We start from the raw sequence: 22,615 nt of genomic DNA on the forward strand, positions 1-22,615 counted from the left end.
CAGATGGCAAAGGGGGTTACAATTGACAGATGTGAATATCAACAAACACAACAGCCCAAAGTAGCACATGTACAATATCAGATTTTGAGTATCAAACCAGGGACTTATCTGAGTCAGAGATAGCACCAAGAGAACATGTACTGGACCATGAAGAGGAATAACCAGTGCTCATTAAGGAAATGGGCTTTAATATATACACTACTATAATGGTTGATTGGCCGGCTGGGGAGACCACTTCCACACTGACCAATCAAATCTCACATAGGCAGATATATATTTACTTATCTTCGCCAAATGACAGGACTCATATGCCAATGCCGTAGTCACATGGTCCAGGCTGATATCATGATAGCAGCCCAGATCTGCTTATGTGTTGTGGCAGTGACACTGTCAAACCGGAGTACTGTGAAACATACATTTAACTTGCATAGGTGATGAATGAGTAGCCATCTACATGGTACGCAGATGCCTTGGTTCACTAGAATGAAACCAGCTGATTCTTAAAGAGAACCTGTCACCTGCCTAAAGCACCATGAACTAACGCTTGGTACTGTTACACAGGTTGACAGGAAGCCAGGTGATGTATTTGTTATACTCACCCGCTTCCTATTCGTGTGATGCCCGTCACTGGGAGAACATGCGCACAGAACTCTGAAATGAGGCAGATTCTTGTCCTGCGCACAGACTTTAGCGCCGGGCACTGTAGAAACAAGGAAGCGGGTGAGTATACAAAATGTAGCACCCGGCTCCCTGTCGCCTCCCCTAACATAGTATGTTAGGCTGAATGAAGACAATATCCATCTAGTTCAGTCCATTTCCACCCCATAGTTGATCCAGAGGAAGACAAAAACCCCAAGAGGCAGAAGTCAAGTAGCCCATTTGGAGGAAAACTCCATAATGGCAATCAGAATAATCCATGGATTAACCTTTAATAGTTACTACCTGACTATATGTTAGTTTATGGTGGTTTAGGCAGGTGACAAGTTCCCTTTAAGGGCTATGTACGGGTATATGTACAAAGAATAAGTAATCCAAAGTACATATACATAGTAACATAGTGTGTTAGGTTGAATGAAGACAATGTCCATCTAGTTCAGCCTGTTTCATTCCTCTTGTTGATCCAAGGGATCAAGTAACATAAAGTAACAATGTCCAAGTAGGAAAAAAGTATCTAACACATATTTAAGTAACATTAAGCTGGGTCCATGGCCCATGGGATCTTTAGTTCATTTTTACTAAGGGTCATTTGGCATCAGAGAAGAGTTTGGGGTCACTATCAAATCTTATTGCAGTTAACTAAGGCTTGAGAAACAACAGATCTCCTACGCTATTACAAGATTTTCCTAAGTAATTTCAACTACTAGTCTACAATGATATGACATTTTCCATTTATCCTGAGAATGAAATAGTACTGGAGTTGTCAACCAAGAACTTACAAGAGTTTACTTATTACACTTCAACAGCACCATAAATTCAACATGTTATGGTTGTAGATCTCTTCTTCATTCATAGGAAATATTTCCTAGGACAGTGGTCTCCAATCACTTGCTCTCTATTTGTTACAAAACTAGGACTCCCACCATGCTCTAGCAGTCACATTCTTTCATTGCATGCTAGGAGTTGTAGTATAGCAACAGCTGAAGAGCCACAAGTTGGAGACTACTTGCCTACGGCATTAACTATCTCTAGTTAAAGTTGTCAATCACAAGAAGTCTGAGGAAGGCTCTGTGCCTAGATACTAAAGTGTAGAGTTGAGTGAACCGAACCAATAGAACCCTGTTTCGGGTCAAACTGCTAAAAGTTCAGTTCAGCACGAACTTGAACTGAGCTTTTAGCAAAGTTCTACCAAAACAGGGTTCTACTGGTTTGATTTGCTCAACACTAGTCCTGAACATCAGTGTATAACACTGTCTAAGAGCCATAAAAGCCCAGGGCTTTTATGGCTGTTAGACAGTGTTATGTACGAGTTTTAGAGGTTTTGGTGAACTTTTAATTTGGTGCAAACTAAGGCCGCGGTCACACGGGCATTTTTTCGCGTGATTTGCGGATCACATGACGGATGCGCATCCGCAAATCGCGTGACCGGGGCTGACAATTCGCCGAAAAATCTGCAACTAGCAGCGTTTTTGGCGAAACTGCCCGCTATCCTGCCCGCTAGCTGTCATTCAATAGCTGAGAGCTGCCTCTGATTGGTCCCTGCGCTCAGCCAATCAGAGGCAGCACTCACTCACCCATTCATGAATTCATGAATGGGTGAGTGAGAGCTGCCTCTGATTGGTGAGGGTTGTGACCAATCAGAGGCAGCCCATTCAGCAGGCGGGGATTTTAAATCCCCACCTGCTGAATACTACACAGAGCAGTTCAGGAGAACTGCCGTCCGGACGCGGCTGAACTCCGGCTGCAGGAAAAAGGTGAGTATACTTTTTTTTTACATTTTTACACATTTTAGAATGGTTTTCAGGGAAGGGCTTATATTGTTAAGCCCTTCCCGAAAATTCATCCAGCGCTCGCTGACAGCCCATTGCTTTCATCCAGCTCCATTGAATTCAATGGGAGAACGATCTTTAAGTATATGTTCTTAATGGGGTCGGCGCTGCTGCCGCGGGCCCCATTGAGCACATATATAGAACACAACCATGCGCAGAACGCAGATATGCTCGTTCTGCGAATCGTTGTGTCCTATAATTTATCGCACATCCACATAAAAAGATCGATCCCATTGCGAAGCATTGGGTCTATATCTACGCGGATCGCATGCGCAAATCGCGGGAAAAAACGCACGTGTGACCGAGGCCTAATTTGGATTTAACCAAGCTTTTTGCAAAAGTTCTGCAAACCAACTGAACCAAACTTTTTAAAAGTTCACTCATTGCTACTAAAGATGCCATACAGGCTCCATTTGCTGCCATACTGGCTTTTTACCAATGTACATAAACCCTTAAAGCAAGTTACTATTACCTAGTGAATTAGTGTTTATCCCAGTTAGAACAATACAAATGCAATGAGTTTTACTATGGTTCCATGGACATTTTGTTTCACCTTTGGCAAAATAGTCTCTTTGCATGTGGCTCAAATCCAATGACTGCTCATGACCAAATCTGTGGACATCTATATTCATCATATGCTTGTTCTATGCTCGAGAGTTGGATACAAAGTTTTAAAAATATATCCATATGTATAATTTTACAAAGCAGTCTTTTATGGACTGTTATTCTGTGTTGGGTTGTTTCAATCCCTCAGTTACCTCCTAGAACCTAGTATATAGACTACTAACCCAGCTGGGAAGGATTACTACATAAAACAAGTGATTTTTGGAAATACAAAGTATATGAGCCAAAGTGGATGGTGTTATGGATAGAGATGAGTTATTAATCTAAAAGCTAGGCTAATGGTGAAGTTGGCGTGAATTTTGCCTATGTATCCAGCAAGATGATTCCTCTGTTCCTAATTATGAGTCAGTCCCTATGTTTGTATATTACCACATGTTGCTTATTAATGGAAATTTCATATATAAATTGAATGTTGATTTTCTATCATTCTTAGCACTGAAGAGGTCTTTCGAGGTCGAGGAGGTCGACCAATCTCCGAACCCCTCTGTCCCACTACGCAGAACCCCAAATCCACTGCTAAGAGGTGCAGCTGCACAGAAATTCCAGGACTCAAGCCCTAGAAATGAGCCACACTCGAGACATGCAGATATTGGTGGTCAGAGGTCCCCTAAGTCATCACTAAGACGTATTGAATTGTCTGGATCCCGGCACCCAGAACCTATGTCCAGACGAACAGAGATTTCAATTGACATCTCATCCAAGCAGGTGGAAAATTCTGCTCCAGCGATGTCGAGATTTGGTTTGAAGAGGGCTGAACTGTCTGGGCATAAACCACCGGAACCCATACCAAGAAGAGCAGAGATCTCTCTGGGAAAGCCTCATGATCTTCGTGGAGACTCCCCAAGTTCTAAAATTCCTGAATTGAACCAAAGAAAAGTAGAAGAATCCAATGCCAAAAGAATTGAGATCCAGGTGCCAAAATCTCCAGAAGTCCCCCCAGTCAAGCAGGTTGAAAACTCCATTCCAACATCCAACGTGTTTCACCATCAACAAGAACCCAAACTACAACCTGTCCAAATAGAGGTTCAACAGAGAACCCCTGAGGGTAAGTGATGTCTCATTCAAAGGTTATTGCTTTAGATCATCTGTGATGCAACATTTTTATTTTTGCTTTAAATCATACTAGTGGTGCCAGATGGTTTAAGCATAGCATAAGTGTGACGCATGTGGTAGGGGGTAATACAGGACTGACAGAGGAAATACCTGAAGCTGGGGTAAGACCTGTCATGAGACCAGTTGAAGAACCTTTCCATAGCAGCACCTGTAGCACTTTGTCAAGGACTATAATAGTTGATATCCATGTCTGTTTAACCTCATTGGCACTTTTGTTGAACAGTTTAAGCAGCATGTGATTCTTCCATAGAGGTCTTGTGATTTTGCTTGACCTATATATGATACCATAGGACACACATGTCAAACACAAGGCTCACTGCCTCTTTTTATGTGGCCGCCCGGCCGTGCAGCATTCCACTTCCCCAGCCCGCGGGTGCGGTTCAGCTGCAGCAGTACAGTCTGACTGCTGACCTCCTCCTCCCAGAGTCTCTGTGCACCGTCCTGCACGTAGTGCTGACTCCGAAGGGAGAAGTCAGCGGTCACAGACTCTGCTCTGTCGCCGCCAGACCGAAGCTGCAGAGATTGGAATGCCTGTAGGGATGCTGTCTGGCCAGAGGCCAATAGGGAGGTTGCTATTACTACTGGGAATACTATGCTTGTCATGTATTAATACTAGGGCCAATACAGATGGGAACTTAAATGGTGCACAAATATGCAGTGAATATGCAGGCCAACATTAGTAGACCAGATGGGCTCTACTGCCCAGGACCCCCGCTGATCAGCTGTCCACTGGGTCAGTGCACTCATGCACTGAGCTGATTTCTACAGGAAGCAGACAGCTCAGTTCTCTCAGCAGTGACCAGGCTTGCAAGCCAAGTTCCTATTCAAGTAAACTGGAACTTCGCCTGCATTTCCAAGCCTGCCATGGTATTAGTGTACCTTGACGCCACCGTTAGGGGTTTGAGAGGAGAAATGCCCCTCTCACACCCCTAGCTCCCGATTGGCTACATTCGTCAAGGTACTAGAAGGTCCTTTAGCAGCATCTGGATACAGTCCAGCCCCCCCTGCTATCGGACCTCCACTTGCGCAGACCAACTTGCAGCTCCCCTGCTATCGGCCCTCTGCCTTTGCTCCCAGAGAACAAGTGCGTAACCAGCGGTCAGTTAATGCGGGTGTTCCCCCCTCCCATCCCCCCACACACACACCCTCCTGGCACTTACAACCAAAGTTTGTGTGGAGGGAAATGGCAGGGGCGCAGGGATGATCGTGACTCCAGCTCCCCTGTGCCTCCGCTCCCGCAGAGCAACTTGCAGCTCCCCTACCACCGGCCCTCTCCCTCAGCTCCCTTCCGCCAGTTATAAGCTAACGTGGTGCGGAGGTAAATGGCAGAGGTGAGGGGATCATCTGGAGTCCAGGCACACAGGGCACTACAGCGGGGACTGCAAAGTTTACGCTGCGTGGTCTGGCAGCAGCCCACAGGCAAACATGGCACAACAGCAGCCATAGGACACTTCCAACGGCACCCTACAGGAACAGAGGGGTGAATATCCCCACGGCTGCCCGCAATTAGGGAAATCAGTCCTCAGGGTACAGTGAGTTGACAGCTACGTCCTGGCACATAGCTGCGAGGCAGCAGAGGCAGAGTGCAGGGGAACTGGACTATATGCAGATGCTGCTAAAGGACCTTCAAACACCTTGACGAATGCAGCCAATTGGGAGCTAGAGGTGTGACCGGGGCGTAGCCCTGTCAAACCCTTAGCTCCCTGGTGGCGTCAAGTTACACTAATACCGCCTGCCACTGCAGTGTGGACAGAGCTGTTGACTTGCTGCAGAAATCAGCTCCATTAACAAGCGCACTAACTCAATGAACAGCTAATCAATGGGAGTCCTGGGTGGCAGACACCATCACTGATCTACTCTTGATGACCTGTCCTAAGAACAGGCCATCAATAGTTTGCAACTGGAAAACCCCTGTAAGCTGGTCATTCTCATAAGAGAAAAAAACATCCAAGTCTACTGATTTTTAACAAGATTGGACATTGATCATATGTGCATGGGAGCCTCCCCAGTCAAAAAGGTTCGTGCATGTTGGATTTCAATGTGGCTGATCCTTTGTACTCACAGGAGATAAGCCATTGCTAGAGGGGTCTGACAACAACTTATCCCCTTTTCCATCTTGAAATAAACATGCATGCTTGGCCGATATTAATGGTGAAGCTGGGAGAAATACTGGAGTTGTTTGACGTGTATAACCAGCTTCAGAGTCCCACAATCTGATATGGTGGGGTTCGAATCAAAAAGGTTGACCATCTTGGTTTAAATGAATGCAAATGAAATGTCAAATGAATAGTGTTAAGGGATGTACCTTCAGTCAAGGCTGTTCCATTATCTGCAAGAAGAGTTTTATACAGTTTGTACTATGGTGATAAATCTACATTTTAATATGTGATCCTCCTGAAGTTCTAACATTGGATGCCTGTTCTTTCTACGAAACTATGAGGCTCTGTTTGACACCAGGTTTTTACTGTTGTTACTCTTGTGGCGCCAGATTGTTTGAAGCAAGAGTTTCCCAAGGACTCCATCACTAGTTGAAGTAGTACAAGGACTCGCTCTACAATATTCAAGACATTATCATTTTATTGTGGCTGTTGACCCTTTTTATTAAACGTTTGCATTGATTTGGGAGAGACAAAGGTAGACTCTTGTCTCTAGCATGAAGCATAGAATAGACTGCAAAGTTAAGAAATGTCAGCTTGATCGTCTGCGAATGTAAGTTGTTTAATTCTCTTTTTGTTTAGTATAGCAGCGGAGGTTCGAGAATTTGACAGATACTTTACATTTAGCAGCTCTTTGCACATATGGCATCATATGTTTAATGAATACTCTTCGAGGAATGCCCAGCGCCCAGACCTCCAAAATGGTCTCATTGTTCATTGGACATGTTTTCAGTAACATATAGAGCTTGTTTTTCATATTAATACGTCTTCCTCTATAGTTTTAGTTAATTCAAATATAAAAATGGTTTTGAAGGCTTCTAGGGTGTATGGTTTAAACGATAGTAAGAACTAAACGATGAGGTTTGTTTTTATAAAGCTGGAATAACAGACGCCATTTTTTGTGATGCACTTTTTGGTGCAACTTTTTGAGTCAAAGCCAGAAGTGGGTTCAAAGTGGATGGGAAATAGAAAGGAAGGAACTTTACTTCTCCTTCCTACTGGATCCACTTCTGGTTTGGGCTTAAAAACCTGCATCAAAAGGTGCAACTGAGGCCTCGGTCAGACGACCGTTTTTTGCCGCGATTTGCGGATGCGCATGCGATCTGCGCATATATAGAACCATTGCTTCGCAATGGGATCGGTCACATGTCTTTTTATGGGATGTCCGATAAATTATAGGACATGAGGAATCGCAGATCGCGCCTATCTGCAATCTGCGATTCCTTGTGTTCTATATATGCACTCAATGGGGCCGGCGGCAGCAGCGCCAACCCCATTGAGAACATATACTATAAAGATCATTCTCCTCTCCACAGCTGCAACAGCTGTGGCAGAGAAGAACAATGTTCGCCCATTGAATTCAATGGAGCCGGCAATACAGCCGGCTCCATTGAAAGCAATGGGCTGCCGGCGAGCGCAGGATGAATTTTCGGGAAGGGCTTAAACATATAAGCCCTTCACTGAAAATCATCCTAAAATGTGTAAAAATAAAAAAAATATATATATACTCACCTTGTCCCTGCAGCCGGAGTTCAGCCGCGGCCGGCAGTTCTCCTGAATTGCTCTGTGTAGTATTCAGCAGGCAGGGATTTAAAATCCCCGCCTGCTGAATGGGCTGCCTCTGATTGGTCACAGCCCTCACCAATCAGAGGCAGCTCTCACTCACCCATTCATGATTTCATGAATGGGTGAGTGAGTGCTGCCTCTAATTGGCTGAGCGCAGGGACCAATCAGGGGCAACTCTCAGCTGTCATTCAATAGCTGAGAGCTGCCCCTGATTGGTCCTTGCTCTGAGCCAATCCATTGAAATAAATGGAGTGGCGCCGTGCCACATCAGTTTCCATGTCACTGCAGGGTGGTGCAATAAGTCCACATTGAGGAAAAGAAGGGGACACTAGACCCCCATTCTCAAGATCAGTGGGGGTCTCATTGGTAAGACCCACCATCAATCAGACTATGGATAGGTGTTAAAAGTCAATCTTGGGATAATCCTTTTAATATTACAAACGCTGTTTAAAATGCAGAAAAGTCATGTGCAATTAAAACACAAATAGATGTAAAACAGGCCTGTAGCTTCTGACACCGCAATCAAGGATTTGTTAAAAAAAATCCTAATTTTGATGCTTTCAGAATGTGATTCCCAATTCATTGTTCTGTCCACAGTCATATCTCTTATTTCCTTTTTAAATGTCTAAATTGTCCCAATGAACTCCGGCTAAACAATGAAACACACAGACAGTAAGGAAAAAGTTAGTTGGAGAATATTGGCTTTGATTGCAAAATGAGCTTTATCTGAGGGAATAAGGGGGAGGGGGTGCGCCGAGACATCTGACCTAGTGAGTCATGAAACATACCCAGTGATCTGGGAATTCTGCTGTTCTGGGAGGAGCGTGGAACGTTTGGCTGTATTCTTCAATCTAAACCCTTTCCTGGCCAATTATGGCCTTGTTACATCTTGTCACATAACGTTTTACTGTATCATTTGGCAGGTTTTTGTGGAGTGGAAAAATATTGAGTAATGGTAACTTTTATCATACTTGTTTGGGAGAACTTGCTTGAAATCAGTGGAAGCAATAACAGATTTTGGAAAAGTTCTAGTTGTTGTTATAGAACAGCAATACATGTATTCAGAGACAGCACATGCATGAGCCCTAAACAACTATTACAGCCATACTCACAACCACTAATTATGACTAATTTTGACATGGCTAATGAGATGTTGTCAATGTCCCTATTAGGACTCCAGTTAACTCCTTTGCAGCTGGACCTACACCAATTTAACATTTATCATCCATCCGATGGATAAGTGATAAATATTTTTTGCTGGAGCACCCTTATCAGGTCTTTACTAGAGATGAGCGAGCACGCTCGGAAACAGCAGTTACTCAAGTGAGCATCGCTCATCTTGAGTTACTGCTTACGGTGCTCAGGGGGCGGCGGGGATGAGCGGGGGAGAGAGAGAGAACTCTCTCACTCTCTCCCCCCCCACCCGCCACCCGCCACTGACCCCCCGCTCCCCGAGCACGCTTGGAGTCAGCTACCTGCATGGTGAGAGAATGCATCTATATGCACTCCTCACCCTGTAAGTAACGGCCATTTTCTGTGATTGTCATTTAGAGATATGCTTTGCAGCAGCCACATGAACCTACAGGCCAGAGATGTTCATTAACTTCCATAGGAGAGTGTTCTAGATGTGATCTGCGACCTATGCAGGTGTGAATGTGCAGGAAAGAGAGGGGAGAGAACTGTGACCATCATTTATTGTGAAGGTCGAGAACTTGTCTTGTGTATATATAGGTATTACCTTTCAATTTAACCTTGCCTGTGATGATAATAAAAAGACTGCTGAACAGTTTTCTCTGCAGAACAGAAAGTGAGTCTATTCTGAGGTTCAGTGGCCAAAGTGAAAACTGCAAGATTTGAGGATTATTTTGTAATGCAGATAGTGACAAAAAAAAAAGAAGAAAATCACCAATAATTCTTAAAAAATATAAAAAGCATAAAACTTGATTTAAACAAGATGTCCTTTTCAGATGACACATCTGCTTTAAGTGTGATGGATCAAGTAAACTTAAGGCGAATACTAAGAAGTAATAAAAAAGCTAATATAAATCATGAGCCTATTCACCACTATAAAGATATTATCACAAACGAAGACATCTAAGGCAGTGGTGTGGTTGGGGATGTTATATGTTCTCATATATAGTCAGCTTCCTGTCTTGTACTTTAACACAGGACACAGTAACCGGTTACCAGAGTCTGAAATGTCAATAGAGAAAATGGTTAGAGATGAGTACATCCGGAAAGAATTTTGAAGTCGAATGCAGAGACAGCATAGAGGAGTTGGCCAAATAGATCGCTGCTTTAATTTACTAAAAATTTAGCAAAAGTATCGGTCACAATGGGCAGTTTTTATGTGCATTTGTTGTAGAACTATTTTCTATTATGTTTTAGGTTTAGTGGTTATAGGGGTTGTCTGAGAACTTTTCTTCTAATAGACATATACTCAGTTCTGCCCGCTGTGTACCGCACGCTGCTCTCGGTCTCCCCCGTTACGTCCCGTTTACAGGCTGTCCCAGCGATAAAGCGCTGAGCTCCGTCTTTGGCTGCAGCAGCTGGTAACGTCCCGTAAACAGGTGAGACTGCAGTAAACAAACAACCGCAGCGAGGACCGAGCAGCGGCGCAGGATATAGCAGGGAGAGAGGAGTATATGCCTATTTATTGTTCTCTGGCAGAGGGAGATGTGATCTATAGAAAAAAAAGAACTTGAACAACCCCTTTAATGTACACTCCCGTGTTTCAAACTTTAGTTAGACTATAGGCCGATCTCACCAAAAACTTTGGGCTCTGACAACTTAACTGTGCATGGCACACACATAATATGTGGCACTGCGCTGCAAAGAAAATCTAGCTCAAAAGTGGCAACCAAAGGTCTGCACTTCTAATTGTCATTTTTGCAAAAATAGCCGCTTCAACAAAACAGAAAGATGTCAAAGTTTTTATTTAAAAAATTATTTCCGTGTTTCCCTGAAAATAAGACAGTGTCTTATATAAATTTTTGTTCAAAAAGGTTTAACTTTTTTACATGTATAGCTGCCTGGACACTATTTAAATTGACTTTTTTAAATTAACTGTTAGCAGGGCTTAATTTTGGAGTAGGGTTTATATTTCAAGCATCCTCAAAAAGCCTGAAAAATCATTTTGCATCCTCAAAAATTCTGGAAAATCATGCTATGTCTTATTTTCAGGGTATGTCTTATTTTCAGGGAAACAGGGTAATACTATCTAGACAGTACTAACTTCGACCGATATTCTTAAGATGTGCTAGATTTATCCCAAGGACTCTGCTGGATGATAAACTTGGTACATCTGTAGACTGTCTGGTCTAACTTTATACAACTTATTAGTTGACTTAGCTGTCCCACAAATTTTGTGCCCAAATTTTAGCCCATTTGTGATGGAAAAGTTGCATTTAGGCCAAACCCCTTTTCGGCAAAGCCAATCCCCTTTCTTGAACTTGGTGAAAGTCTAATAGTCTTTAATATGAGTCATAAATGTGGTGCAAAGCATGTAACACAGTAGGGAACATTTACAAAAACCAGCATTTCCAACGCCGGTTTTAGTACAATTTTCCTAAACGCATGGCATGCTTAATACATGAAGAGGCGCACACCTCTTCATGTATTATGTGCATCCCTGGCACCTCTGTGCGACTTCTCCGAAATGTATGTCAGGTCTGACCTGGCGTACATGTCTGGTATAATTTACACCAGTTCCTGGCGTAAATTATACATAAATCTGCCGGTCAAGAGTGGCCATGCCCCCTCTGAAGGCCCCGCCTACCTTTCAAACAAGTAGCGAGACTGACGCAAGATGAATAAAAGCTGCAAATGTTTGCGCAAATACCCACTTGTGCAAAAATGAGCAACTTTTTTACACCGGAAACTGGCATAAATAGGTTTATAAATGGGCTCCAGTGTTCTGGCACTATTTGTAATGGTGCATTTTCAATAGCAAATCTGCCCCATAATCGCCAAACTTTGACGGCTAAAACAAATGATAAGTTAGTAGGATGAACCCTATTAACACAGTGGAACAGAACTAACACATCATATATACATTATCATAATAACAAAGGTCACACAATACTTTATATATACATTGTCAGCACCATAGCAAAGAATACAATAAAAACCAAATGTACAAAAACACCAATGTACAAAACATAGAAATCCGTATTGAATACATATAATTAAAAACACAAAAAATAGAGATGAAGTGCCACAAAGAACCTCAGCCATACAGTGATCGATATAAAGAAATTACAACCCAACATATCTAATAAAAAACAGTGACCCATTCCTATATAATCATACATTATATGAAGCTGATCTGATTGTAGGGTCTTAGATTGCCGATACACTACCAATGACAGAGTGTAGGTAGTTAGAGAAGCAATGCGGTCATCTTGGGTTGTTCGGGATCTGAAGGTCACTTCAACTCTGAATGGCTGTCCTCACTATCCTGACTGCTGACTACCTAACAAGTCCTTAAAGATGTACACACTGATTGGCTTTTTTTGAGGCTGACCTCACTTACCTATGTTGCATGAAATTACTACAGTAGCTTCAGTCGACTCAGGTTACTGGGGAGTCAGGTGCATTCCTCAACTACGATTTCCAGACACCCTCCTGTAGTTGAAGCCTCAGCGCTGTCTCCCTCTCTCCAGCAGATTGTTACACCTTGTATGGTAGCTCCACTGAGGGCCGTGGCATATCTGTGGACATTCCCCTGTGGCTCCCAGCAGTCTCTGGTCCTCAATCAGTGGCCCCCAGCATTCTCTAGAGCAGTCACTACTGCTTCTCTCACCAGTGTCTACACTTTCTATTGCAGGCTATTGTGTCTAGCACTCACAACAGCACCATTGCATCTCCTGGCAGTGCTTGCCTGGTTGTAATGCAGCTCCTACACCTTATATAGTGCTCACATTACCTCTACTGAATGTTCCCACAGAGACTGCTCAGTTCCATATTTCTGCAAATCGGTGCAAATGTTTGCGCATGCAGTAAATTTGGTGCAATTTTTTGCGCAACTCACAGTTCTGCACCAAGTCAAAAATTTAACCCTTTAGGCCTCATGTCCACGGGGAAAATCAGGCCCGCTGCGGATTCTCCATGGAAAATCCGCAGCGGGTCCCTCCTGCCCCGCGGACATGAGGGCTGAAAATAACAATTACTCACCTCTCCGCACGCTCCGGATGTTCCCTTCTTCGCGGCTTGATCTTCTCTCCGTCGCGGCCGGATCTTCTTTCTTCGGCCCGGCGGATGTGCTCGGCACGCCGGCTGCGTGCCATGCGCATGCGGCGGGCACATCCACCGGCCCGAAGAAAGAAGATTCGGCCGCGATGGAGAGAAGATCAAGCCGCGAAGAAGGAAAGATCTGGAGCGTCCGGAGCAGATGAGTATATTCTGATTTTAGGTCTCCCGCGGATCCGGACGGCTTCCATAGGCTTCAATAGAAGCCTGCGGGAGCCGTCCCCACGGGTGACCCGCACCTAAATGGAGCATGTCCATTTTTTTCATGCTCCAGATTTTTTTTTAATTCACTTTTATTGACCATCCGCGGGTATTTATCTATCCGCGGGTGGTCAATGCATCCCTATGGGATGCGGATCCGCGTGCGGGTGATCCGCTGCAGATTTTAATTGTTCTTTTGCCCGTGGACATGAGGCCTAAGAGGAACCCTTTACATGGGCGCTGCAAGGTAAATAATAATGGGCATCATTGAGTCTCGAGAGCCTTCCCATGACAGTCTGCTGATTACTGTAGCAGCTTACATATTAAAGGGATTGCCAATGATGAGACACAGTCACATCCTGTAACAGTGGTCACATTGTCCTGTGACTTCACCTGCTAGTTTAACCCACAGGTTTTAACCCCTTAATGACACGGCCTATTTTGACATTGAGGACCAAACGATTTTTTGTATATTCTTATCTATATTTTTCAAAAGCCATAACATTTTATTTTTCCGTCGACGCGGCCGTGTAAGGGCTTGTTTTTTGGTTGACGAACTGTAGTTTTTATTGGTGCCATTTTTGGGTACATAGACTATATTTTAAAACTTTTATTACTTTTTTATGATTGCAGGGAGAGAAAGCGCATCAATTCTGCCATAGATTTTTTTTTTTTTAAGCGTTAATCATGCAGCATAAATGACACACTACATCTTTTTCTGCAGGCCGGTACGATTGCAACAATACCAAAATTCTTATATATTTTTTTAGGTTTTTCCACTTTTCCTTTTTTTGGAAAAAAAAATTGTAAATCGCTGCATTCAAAGTCCTATAACTTTTTTATTTTTCCATGGACAGAGCTCTATGAGGGCTTTTTTTGCGAGACAAGTTGTAGTTTTTATTGGTACCATTTTGGGGTATATATGGCTTTTTTGATCAATTTTATTGTGTTTTTTGGGAGGCAAAATGCTAAAAATTAGCATTTTGCCTCAGTTTTTTACGCTTTTTGCCGTGCAGTATTAAAAGCCTGTTCAATTTATTGTACGTGTCTTTACGGACACAACGATACCAAATATGTGGTTTTTTTTATGCCAATATGAGAAAAAGCATAAAAAGTGTTTTCTTACATTTTTTTTTACATTTTTATTTTTTGTACATTATTTTGATCTTCTTTTTACACCATTTGTGTCCCTCTGGGGGAATTACACTGTAGCACCGATGATAGCTATGATAAGTCATTGCAGGACTTCTCTCCTGCAATGCCTTATCGCTTATTACAGCGATCACAGACACTGGCAATACAGGACGCTGGTATCTGGCATCCTGTTGCCATGGCAACCAGCCGGGCTCTCTACGATTACATCGCGAGAGCCGGCTGAAGTCACAGAGGGAGCGCGCTCCCTCTGTTAACCCTTTCCCTGCCGCAATCTACTTAGTTCGCGGCAGGGAAGTGGTTAACAGGGGGGGCCGCGTCTCTGATGCACCCCCGCTGTTGCAGCTGGAAGCCGGCTATCAGTGACAGCCGACTCCTGCTGCCGGATAGCACGAGATCAGTCATGATCTCGCGCTATCCCTATGACGTAAGGGTTAGTCATTTTGCGGGAAGTACCCCGCTGCCAGGACGTACCCTTACATCATATGGAGGAAAGGGGTTAAATAACCTGCAGTTGCCTTTCATTCTGTAATTAGGCCAAAAGAAAGTCCCATTCCAGGACAGAAATGTGTTGCCTTGTTGACAATAAAGCTACTACAATTGAATTTTTTTTGCATCTTCTTAATGATGTCACAACACCTTTTAAGCAAACCTAAAATATAACAGGTTCTCCTTACCTTCTTATTTGCTGCTGTTTAAACCCTGTTTAATGTCTGTAAGTTCTGATTTTTATTTGGTCTTCCCCAGCTTTCTGTTGCCCTGTTCTTTGAAATACACTTTCAGGGAGGAAGTGTGTAGCAAGCCTAGCATCCTGCAAGTAGCTCACTGTCCTGAACCTCTTTGCCCTCAGACTTCCCATGCTGTATTGCACAGTCTGTGGTCCAATCAGCAAGGAGGCAGTATCTGAATACCCATCTTTCTGCTCTCCCAAGAGGATTAAACCATTTTGACCAAATAGTGGGTAAACCCAATATAATATGTGTACACACATGCAGACACATACGTAGACACCCCCCTCAGGAGTCAGGGATTATGGAGATCATTATCACAGTGTCTGCAGATCTGTCAGCCTGCAGCCTCTGAATGCACAGGAGCTCCCCATGAAGAAAGCTTCTCCCTCCACTGCCAAGGAAACTTCCCTGAGTCCTTGTTAATAAGAAGCTCTGTACCTAACGATAGGCAGAGAATTGCAGGGAAGCTGGAAGGGAGACCTCTAGTGGCAGACACTTTAAAAGTAATTTACAGTGGGAAAGCAACAAAAATGTGAATGCAAGTATATTACAGAAATGATAAACTAACACAAGCTAGTAGATGAGCAGAAGTCTAAAAAGTTAATATCCCTTTAAGTAACATTCTGTTTAATACCATACAACTCAATTTTATTATGTGATAATCAAAGAAAACTTTAGGGAAAATATTTAAGTTTTTTTATTTCACTTTTATTTTTAGTCCTTATTTGATCCCTATTCTTTTGCCAAAAAAGGAACAGATCCCATTAGAATAAATTATTTTCTACTTTCATATAAAAGTATTTTAACTGTTGTGTTACTTACAAGTCCTCAATTGGTTAAGTCCTGATCCCCCAGTCTGCCAGCTGTCCAAGAACATGGTACGCACTGGCAGCAGGACTTGTCCCAATCAATCCATTAGTAAGAGCCAGTGGGACAGGAAGGATATAATCTCTGGCGTCTCGTGGGGGCCTGCAGATCCTGCAGACGTTTGTTTAGGATTTGGGGGGATGAACCTTAAGCTCAGGACGCAGCCCGGCAGCTGCTTGGATGGCAATGATGAGGAGGTGTAGCTGTGATTTAACAGGGGGCGGGACAGCTGCTTTGGATAGGGCTAATGAAACGCCAACAGCTGGCCAAGACACTGATTTATATGCAGCATTAAATATGATTAAACTGTGAAATATCCACAGTGCAGAATTCATCATTCTTCACTGTTCTCAGAATCACATGTTGGCCCAAAAAATACTTTTGGGAAGTTTTTTCCATGGGCTTATATTATCTTATCTGCAGTGGAATTCATCTGTAGGATCAGGATAAGAACAAAAAGTCTATAATTCATAATCAAGATGTTTTCTTCAATTCTTGAAGGTCTGAAATGACAGTAGAAAGCTGAAGTGAAAGTGTGTAATGGGGTCGTATAAACCCCCTATTACCATCACCAGGGCAGAGCAGTGCAATTTTTTGTAAATGATTATGGAGGCGGCCATCTAGTCTAAGCTGATGATAACAGCATTGAGTGATATGCTTTACAGCAGTCACATAGACTGTAGGTATTGGGAGATAATGCATTGACTTCTACAGGAGAGCATAGTGGACATACTTTGTGACCTGCATAGAGTCCATTGTGCAGGAAGAGGTAAGTTGTGAACATCACCTATTGCGAATGGTGGATCCTATATTATCTGTGTATAGTTGTTACTTTTCATTGTAATCCTATCTGCAATTATAATAACATGACTGAGGAGAAGTGATCACTACAGAAGAGGAAGTGTCAGACTATTATGAGGCTTAGTGGTCAGAGTGAAAACTGCAGGTTTTCAGGATTTATTTTTTAATAAAGATAATGACATGGAAAAAATATTATCAACTTTTAAAAGTATTTTTAACATAAAAATTTAATTTAAACAATAATGCATTTTGGGAAGACCATCCCCTTTAAACCCCTTAACGCAACAGGACGTATTGTCATGTCCTGAGGGTTTGGGGTTTGGATGAAGCAGGATCGGCAGCTGATTCTGCTCCATACAATGCACGTATTGGCTGTCCCACAACAGCTCATAAATAAAATGCTATGTTTCGACCACGAAGGGTCATTGTCAAGCTTGACAAAGGATCTGTGTAGCATTTTATTCTTGGCATGAAGGAATAAAACCGTTTGAATCTCTTTTGCACCTGAGCTATGCTGCCACTTGCTTTCTTCTTCTATGGACTAAATTTTGAAATGATGGTTCAAGTTCCATTAGTGGCTTTTCAATCATACAATCATAGAATGGTAGAGTTGGAAGGGACCTCCAGGGTCATCGGGTCCAACCCCCTGCTCAGTGCAGGATTCACAAAATTATCCCAGACAGATGTCTGTCCAGCCTCTGTTTGAGCACTTCCATTGAAGGAGAACTCACCACCTCCTGTGGTAACCTATTCCACTCATTGATCACCCTCACTGTCAGAAAGTCCTTTCTAATATCTAATCTGTGTCTCCTCCCTTTCAGTTTCATCCCATTACTTCTAGTCTTTCCTTGTACAGATGAGAATAGGGCTGATCCCTCTGCACTGTGACAGCCCTTCAGATATTTGTAGACCACTATTAAGTCTCCTCTCAGCCTTCTTTTTTACATGGCATTTGTCCCACCTTGAAGGTTGCAACTTTTTGCTGCCGGTAAGCGTATTATACCTATGCTTTGTCTATGCCCCCTGTCACACCTGATTCCCCTTATAGTTCTCTCTCTGCCCCCTCTTACACATGATGCTCATTTATTTCTCCATATGCCTCACTGTGATACGAGAAGATGCACCTTGCCTTCCCTGCACTGTTTATCTCTCTTTCTACGTCCTCCATGCGGTGTGGGTTCTTAACAGCTTTTCCTGCACAGTGTTTGATAGTCAGAACTTTCTCACCGGCCCCAGTCCAGTCTCTTCTCCTCCGATGTTGTTTCCTCTATTCAGAACGTCGAAGGGGAGGAGACTGAGCCGGGATCGGGGAAGAAGTTCTGACTATCAACCACCATACAGGAAAAGCAGCTCAGTGCTCGAGTTTGGTGCGCCACGTAGAGCACCTAGGAGTAGCATTATACAGCACAGTCAGGCAACCTTAGCATGGCGAGGGGGGCCTCTGGGCCCCCAGGCCGGGAGGGGCCAGGTCAGAATTGTAACCCCTGTGACCCCCTAAAGCTACACCAGTGCCATAAGCACACTACTGGAAAGTTTTACAGAAGAGCAAGGCCACAGGGATCAAATGACATTTAGTTTTAATTTTACTCTAGTGCAGCACAAGTAAATGAATTGCTTGCATCAAGCATTGGACTGCAGAAGTTGCAGAATGTCCCACTATAGGAATATGGTAACATTGGTAGTTACTTGACCATACCGCTTTCACAAGCCAAAAAATAAGAGTTTTTTAATATATTCCAGTAAAGATTATGACTTGTATCTTACATTTGCAATGAGTTGCCACGTGTGGCTTCCTATCTACAGGGATTTGGTAGTAGTCAGACTGTCAGATGTAAGCAGATATTGCTCTGACATCATGAGCAACTTGCATTATTGCTGGAGTCATTGGATGACTCATCATCGTTCTTGGCTCTTGGTAATTATGGAATTTTTTTACATGTTTCCTGAATTGTGCCAACATATTCTACATCACTGTGCATAGGCTAGAATTACTCATGTCAATGCATAGGGGTTCACAATACAGTAGGCTAATAGGAAACCAGTTGAGTAAAAGGGGTTGTCCGACATAATAAAAAAAAAACAACAAGTTCCCCACGATAAAAAATAATAAACACCTCTCCCAGCTACCAGCATCTCCTGCGACACAGCTCTGTCCTCTCTGCTTATAGTCTGTAGTCAGTCTGCATATGGAACATTGTAGGCTGCTGCAGCCAATCATAGACCTCAACACTCAAGCGCTGAGGTCTGTGTTTGGCTGCAGCTGCCTGTGATGTCCCTTACACAGGCTGCTGCAGCCTGTAAACATTGCGTCACAGGTGAGATCCAGAGCTGTCAGCATGGGAGATGTGAGAAGCTGGGACAGTACACTTGTGTATTGTTTTCTACTATGGGGAACTCGTTTTTTTATCATGTCGAAAAACCCCTTTAAGGCCCTGTTACACCAGCAGAAAATGAGCTGAGCAAACCCCAATTATTCCCCAATTCATGAATAAGCAGGCCAGCAATCAGTCAGCAAACAGTCTGATCTTCCGGTATCAAAACATTTCTTGCTAGATGAACAGGATGTGAATCCAGTTGTCCTTTGACAGATAATGTTATAGAAGATACAAGCTTCTACAGAACTCCTCCATGACTCACTTACCACTACAGACCTTAGCAGCAGGATGTCAGAGTTTTACTAAAGCTTTAAATAATTAACCCATTGTGCAGTAGAGTCAATCTTGCATATATTTTGTTATATACAACTTGAAATATTATCCATATCCTTTTAGATGATAAGTCTAGCATGTTACACTATCTGGAATAGAACCTACTTTTCTGTATGGCCCTTACAAAATCTTCTCGAATGGAATCTTTCAGCTCAAACATGTTGTCCAACCTCAGGCAGCATGCTATAGGGCAAGCGGAGCTGAGCAGATTGATATATAGTTTTATGGGGAAAGATTCAGTGTAACTTGTATTTTATTCATTTAAACTTTGCACATTCTGAGCTGAACAGTCCAATGGGTGGAGCTATTAGTGATTGACAGCTATTTCTATATGTACAGTCATACACAGATAGCTGTCAATCACTGATAAGGGGCAAGTGAAAGACATACAGGATGGAATTTATTAAGACTGGTGCTTCAGGCATTGTCTTAATTTAATCCCCACTGGCACATTATGTGCCTAATGTATGAAGAGGCACACAGCTCTTGATTAAAGCAATTTTGGGCAATCCTTGAGCCAACTTAGAAATCTACACTAGCTAGAGTAGATTTTTTGTAAACTTTACCCCGGTTTCTGGAGTAAATTATGCATAAATGTATCAGGCTGGGCAATCGCGTCCCCTTCCAACAAGCTACACCCTTTTTATAAAACGTGGCTTGAGCTGGCGTACAATAGAAAAAGTTGCCCATTTTTTAATGCAAACTATGCTTTCGCCAGAATTTGTGACTTTTATATGCCAGAAATTCCCTGCATTGAGCGCATGCAAGAGTTTGTGAGTTGTAGGCCAAAGGAAAAAAAGGGGCATGGGACACTGTCTAGCAGCCCTACCACAATACCTGAGATTACCAATGGTGTTGAGTGGGACAAATAAAAGAAAGCTGGAAAAGGTTTTTTTTTGGGGGGGGGGGGGGGTGAAAAAAAAAGAGAAATTTAATATACTATGTCACATCCATCCTGTCTTGATCAATACATTTTGGAATAGGGATAGATTGGATGATGTGTAGAACACAGAGAGTTTGAGTTGCTAGACATGCAGTACAATACGACTGGGGGTGATAGAAAGGGAGGTGAGGCCTAAAGTATTTCCCTAATCTGCTCCAACTGAGCCTGCTAATTAAGTAAAGTACCCACCCCGCAAAGGACAACCCCACCTCAGGAACCTCGCTAGATGTAAAATAGGTGTAAAATAAAGGAAAGAGAAAAATATGAGTGCAGGGCAAGACTGAACAGGCAAAAAGACAAGATGAGTACAAGAGCAACCAATTTCAGAACATCTAAAGTTCAAAGTCGTTAAAGAAAGGCACACATAAAACACTCAGAAGGACCCTCAAAATCAATAGGAGATGGAATAATATCCTAATAAGGACACTGATAGGCTGACTGAGGCATTAGATAGCTCAGCTAGCCTACCAGTGCTATAACAGATGGGAGATGTTTCTCCTTCGGCATCCAGCGCCAAATGCCACTGCGCATGCATCGGCAAGTGCATCACATGATCTGCCGCTGATGCCATGATGTCACACCGGTCCCACACATGTGCCCAGAGCCATGGCATACTGCTTAATCGCCATTTGGAAGTTTTTATATGAACTTGATTTGTGCGATAGCCCTTTAATAGCATCTCTGAACCAACTTCAGCACTGTGCTCTCGGTGTGGCACTTACCCCCTCTGAGAAGATGTGATCCCTTCCCTCAGTCAAGAGAATTCTGTATACAAAGTTACAAACTGTTTATATTCCACAGACCTGGCCAAGTTAGGATAAGATGATGAGAGGAGGGAGGGAGATCCCATGCTACAATGAACCAGCAGCTTCAGATAAATCCCGCTCCAGTTTCTGGTAAATCTTCTATTAAATTATGTTACGGTCGTTGCCAGCTTCCCTTCAAAAGACATTCACCTACTTCTATATTTACCTCAATTCATCTCTACCATTCACGTACCCCTGTCCTTCGTTGCCCCCCCTTCCTTGCTCTCTTTTTCTGGCAGGGCCCTTGTTTTCTCCTGATCACATCTGTTCCAAGTGTGTGCGAGGGTTGTACAGAGAAGTGTTACCCGGGGGAATTCTGGAACTATTTCTGCAGTTTAGAGCAGAGAACGCTCTTGGGGAGGAGGGTATGTTGGAAAACATTGCTCACTAAGTATCCAAAAAGTCATGCTGTTTCTTTCTTCTATTCAGATCATTCCTATGCCAGGAGCTCATAGAAATTCTGTATTTATTGTCAAGGATACAGCACGATGGTTAATTTCACAGATTACAGTATGCTACAAAGCAAGACATGCAAACATTCAGGAAAAATAGACACAGTAGTTAACGGTATTCACATTCCACCGAATCATGGCTGAGATGCAATAGCCGTATTAGCCAGAAGACGGCACGTGATATTAAATATAACATCAACGTGTCTTCCAATAAAAGAAATCGTCCATTGATGGCTTATCGTCAGGATTAATAGTATATCGGCTGGGCGGGGTGAGCCAGGACTCCCACTAATCAGCTTTTCACCAAACCATTACGTTTGTGCAATGAGCTGCTTTCTACAGGAAGCCGACAGCTCCGTTCCTACTGCAGTGGCCAGGCTTGGGAATTGCAGGCCAAGTTCCCATTTATTTGAATGGGAACTTGGCCTGCCAAACTAAGTATGGCCACTGCTATAAAAATGGAGCTGTCTGTATCTTGCTGAAATCAGCTCAGTGCACAAGGGCCCAGTGAAAAGCTTATCCCGAGTGATGGACCCGTGCGACCTATTATTGACTTGTCCTTTGGATAGGCCACCAATAGTTTACGATTGGCCAACCCCTTTAAATTGTAAGTTATAACGATATGGACTAATCTGTATAAAATTAGCCACCCTGTAAGTGGTCCTAGGCTTCATTTACTTGTTTCTGTATTGTCTCTGTTACATAGAAGACTGTGAAAAAAATTGCCAAACAAAACATAACAGAATAAAAATAAATACA

General features: G+C 43.1%; 1 protein-coding gene across 4 annotated transcripts in view; it reads left to right on the plus strand.

Annotated features, from left to right (window-relative positions):
- The window catches only part of SEPTIN9 (septin 9), a 266,768-nt gene that overhangs the window by 149,058 nt on the left and 95,095 nt on the right, over positions 1-22,615 (plus strand). For all 4 annotated transcript variants that reach the window (XM_066587587.1, XM_066587591.1, XM_066587590.1 and 1 more), the window contains one exon: positions 3,544-4,155. In XM_066587587.1, coding sequence (XP_066443684.1) covers positions 3,544-4,155 — 612 coding nt within the window. The remainder of the gene's footprint in view (positions 1-3,543; positions 4,156-22,615) is intronic.

This window comes from Eleutherodactylus coqui, chromosome 13, assembly GCF_035609145.1.
Source record: "Eleutherodactylus coqui strain aEleCoq1 chromosome 13, aEleCoq1.hap1, whole genome shotgun sequence".
In the NCBI taxonomy this organism is placed as follows: Eukaryota; Metazoa; Chordata; class Amphibia; order Anura; family Eleutherodactylidae; genus Eleutherodactylus; species Eleutherodactylus coqui.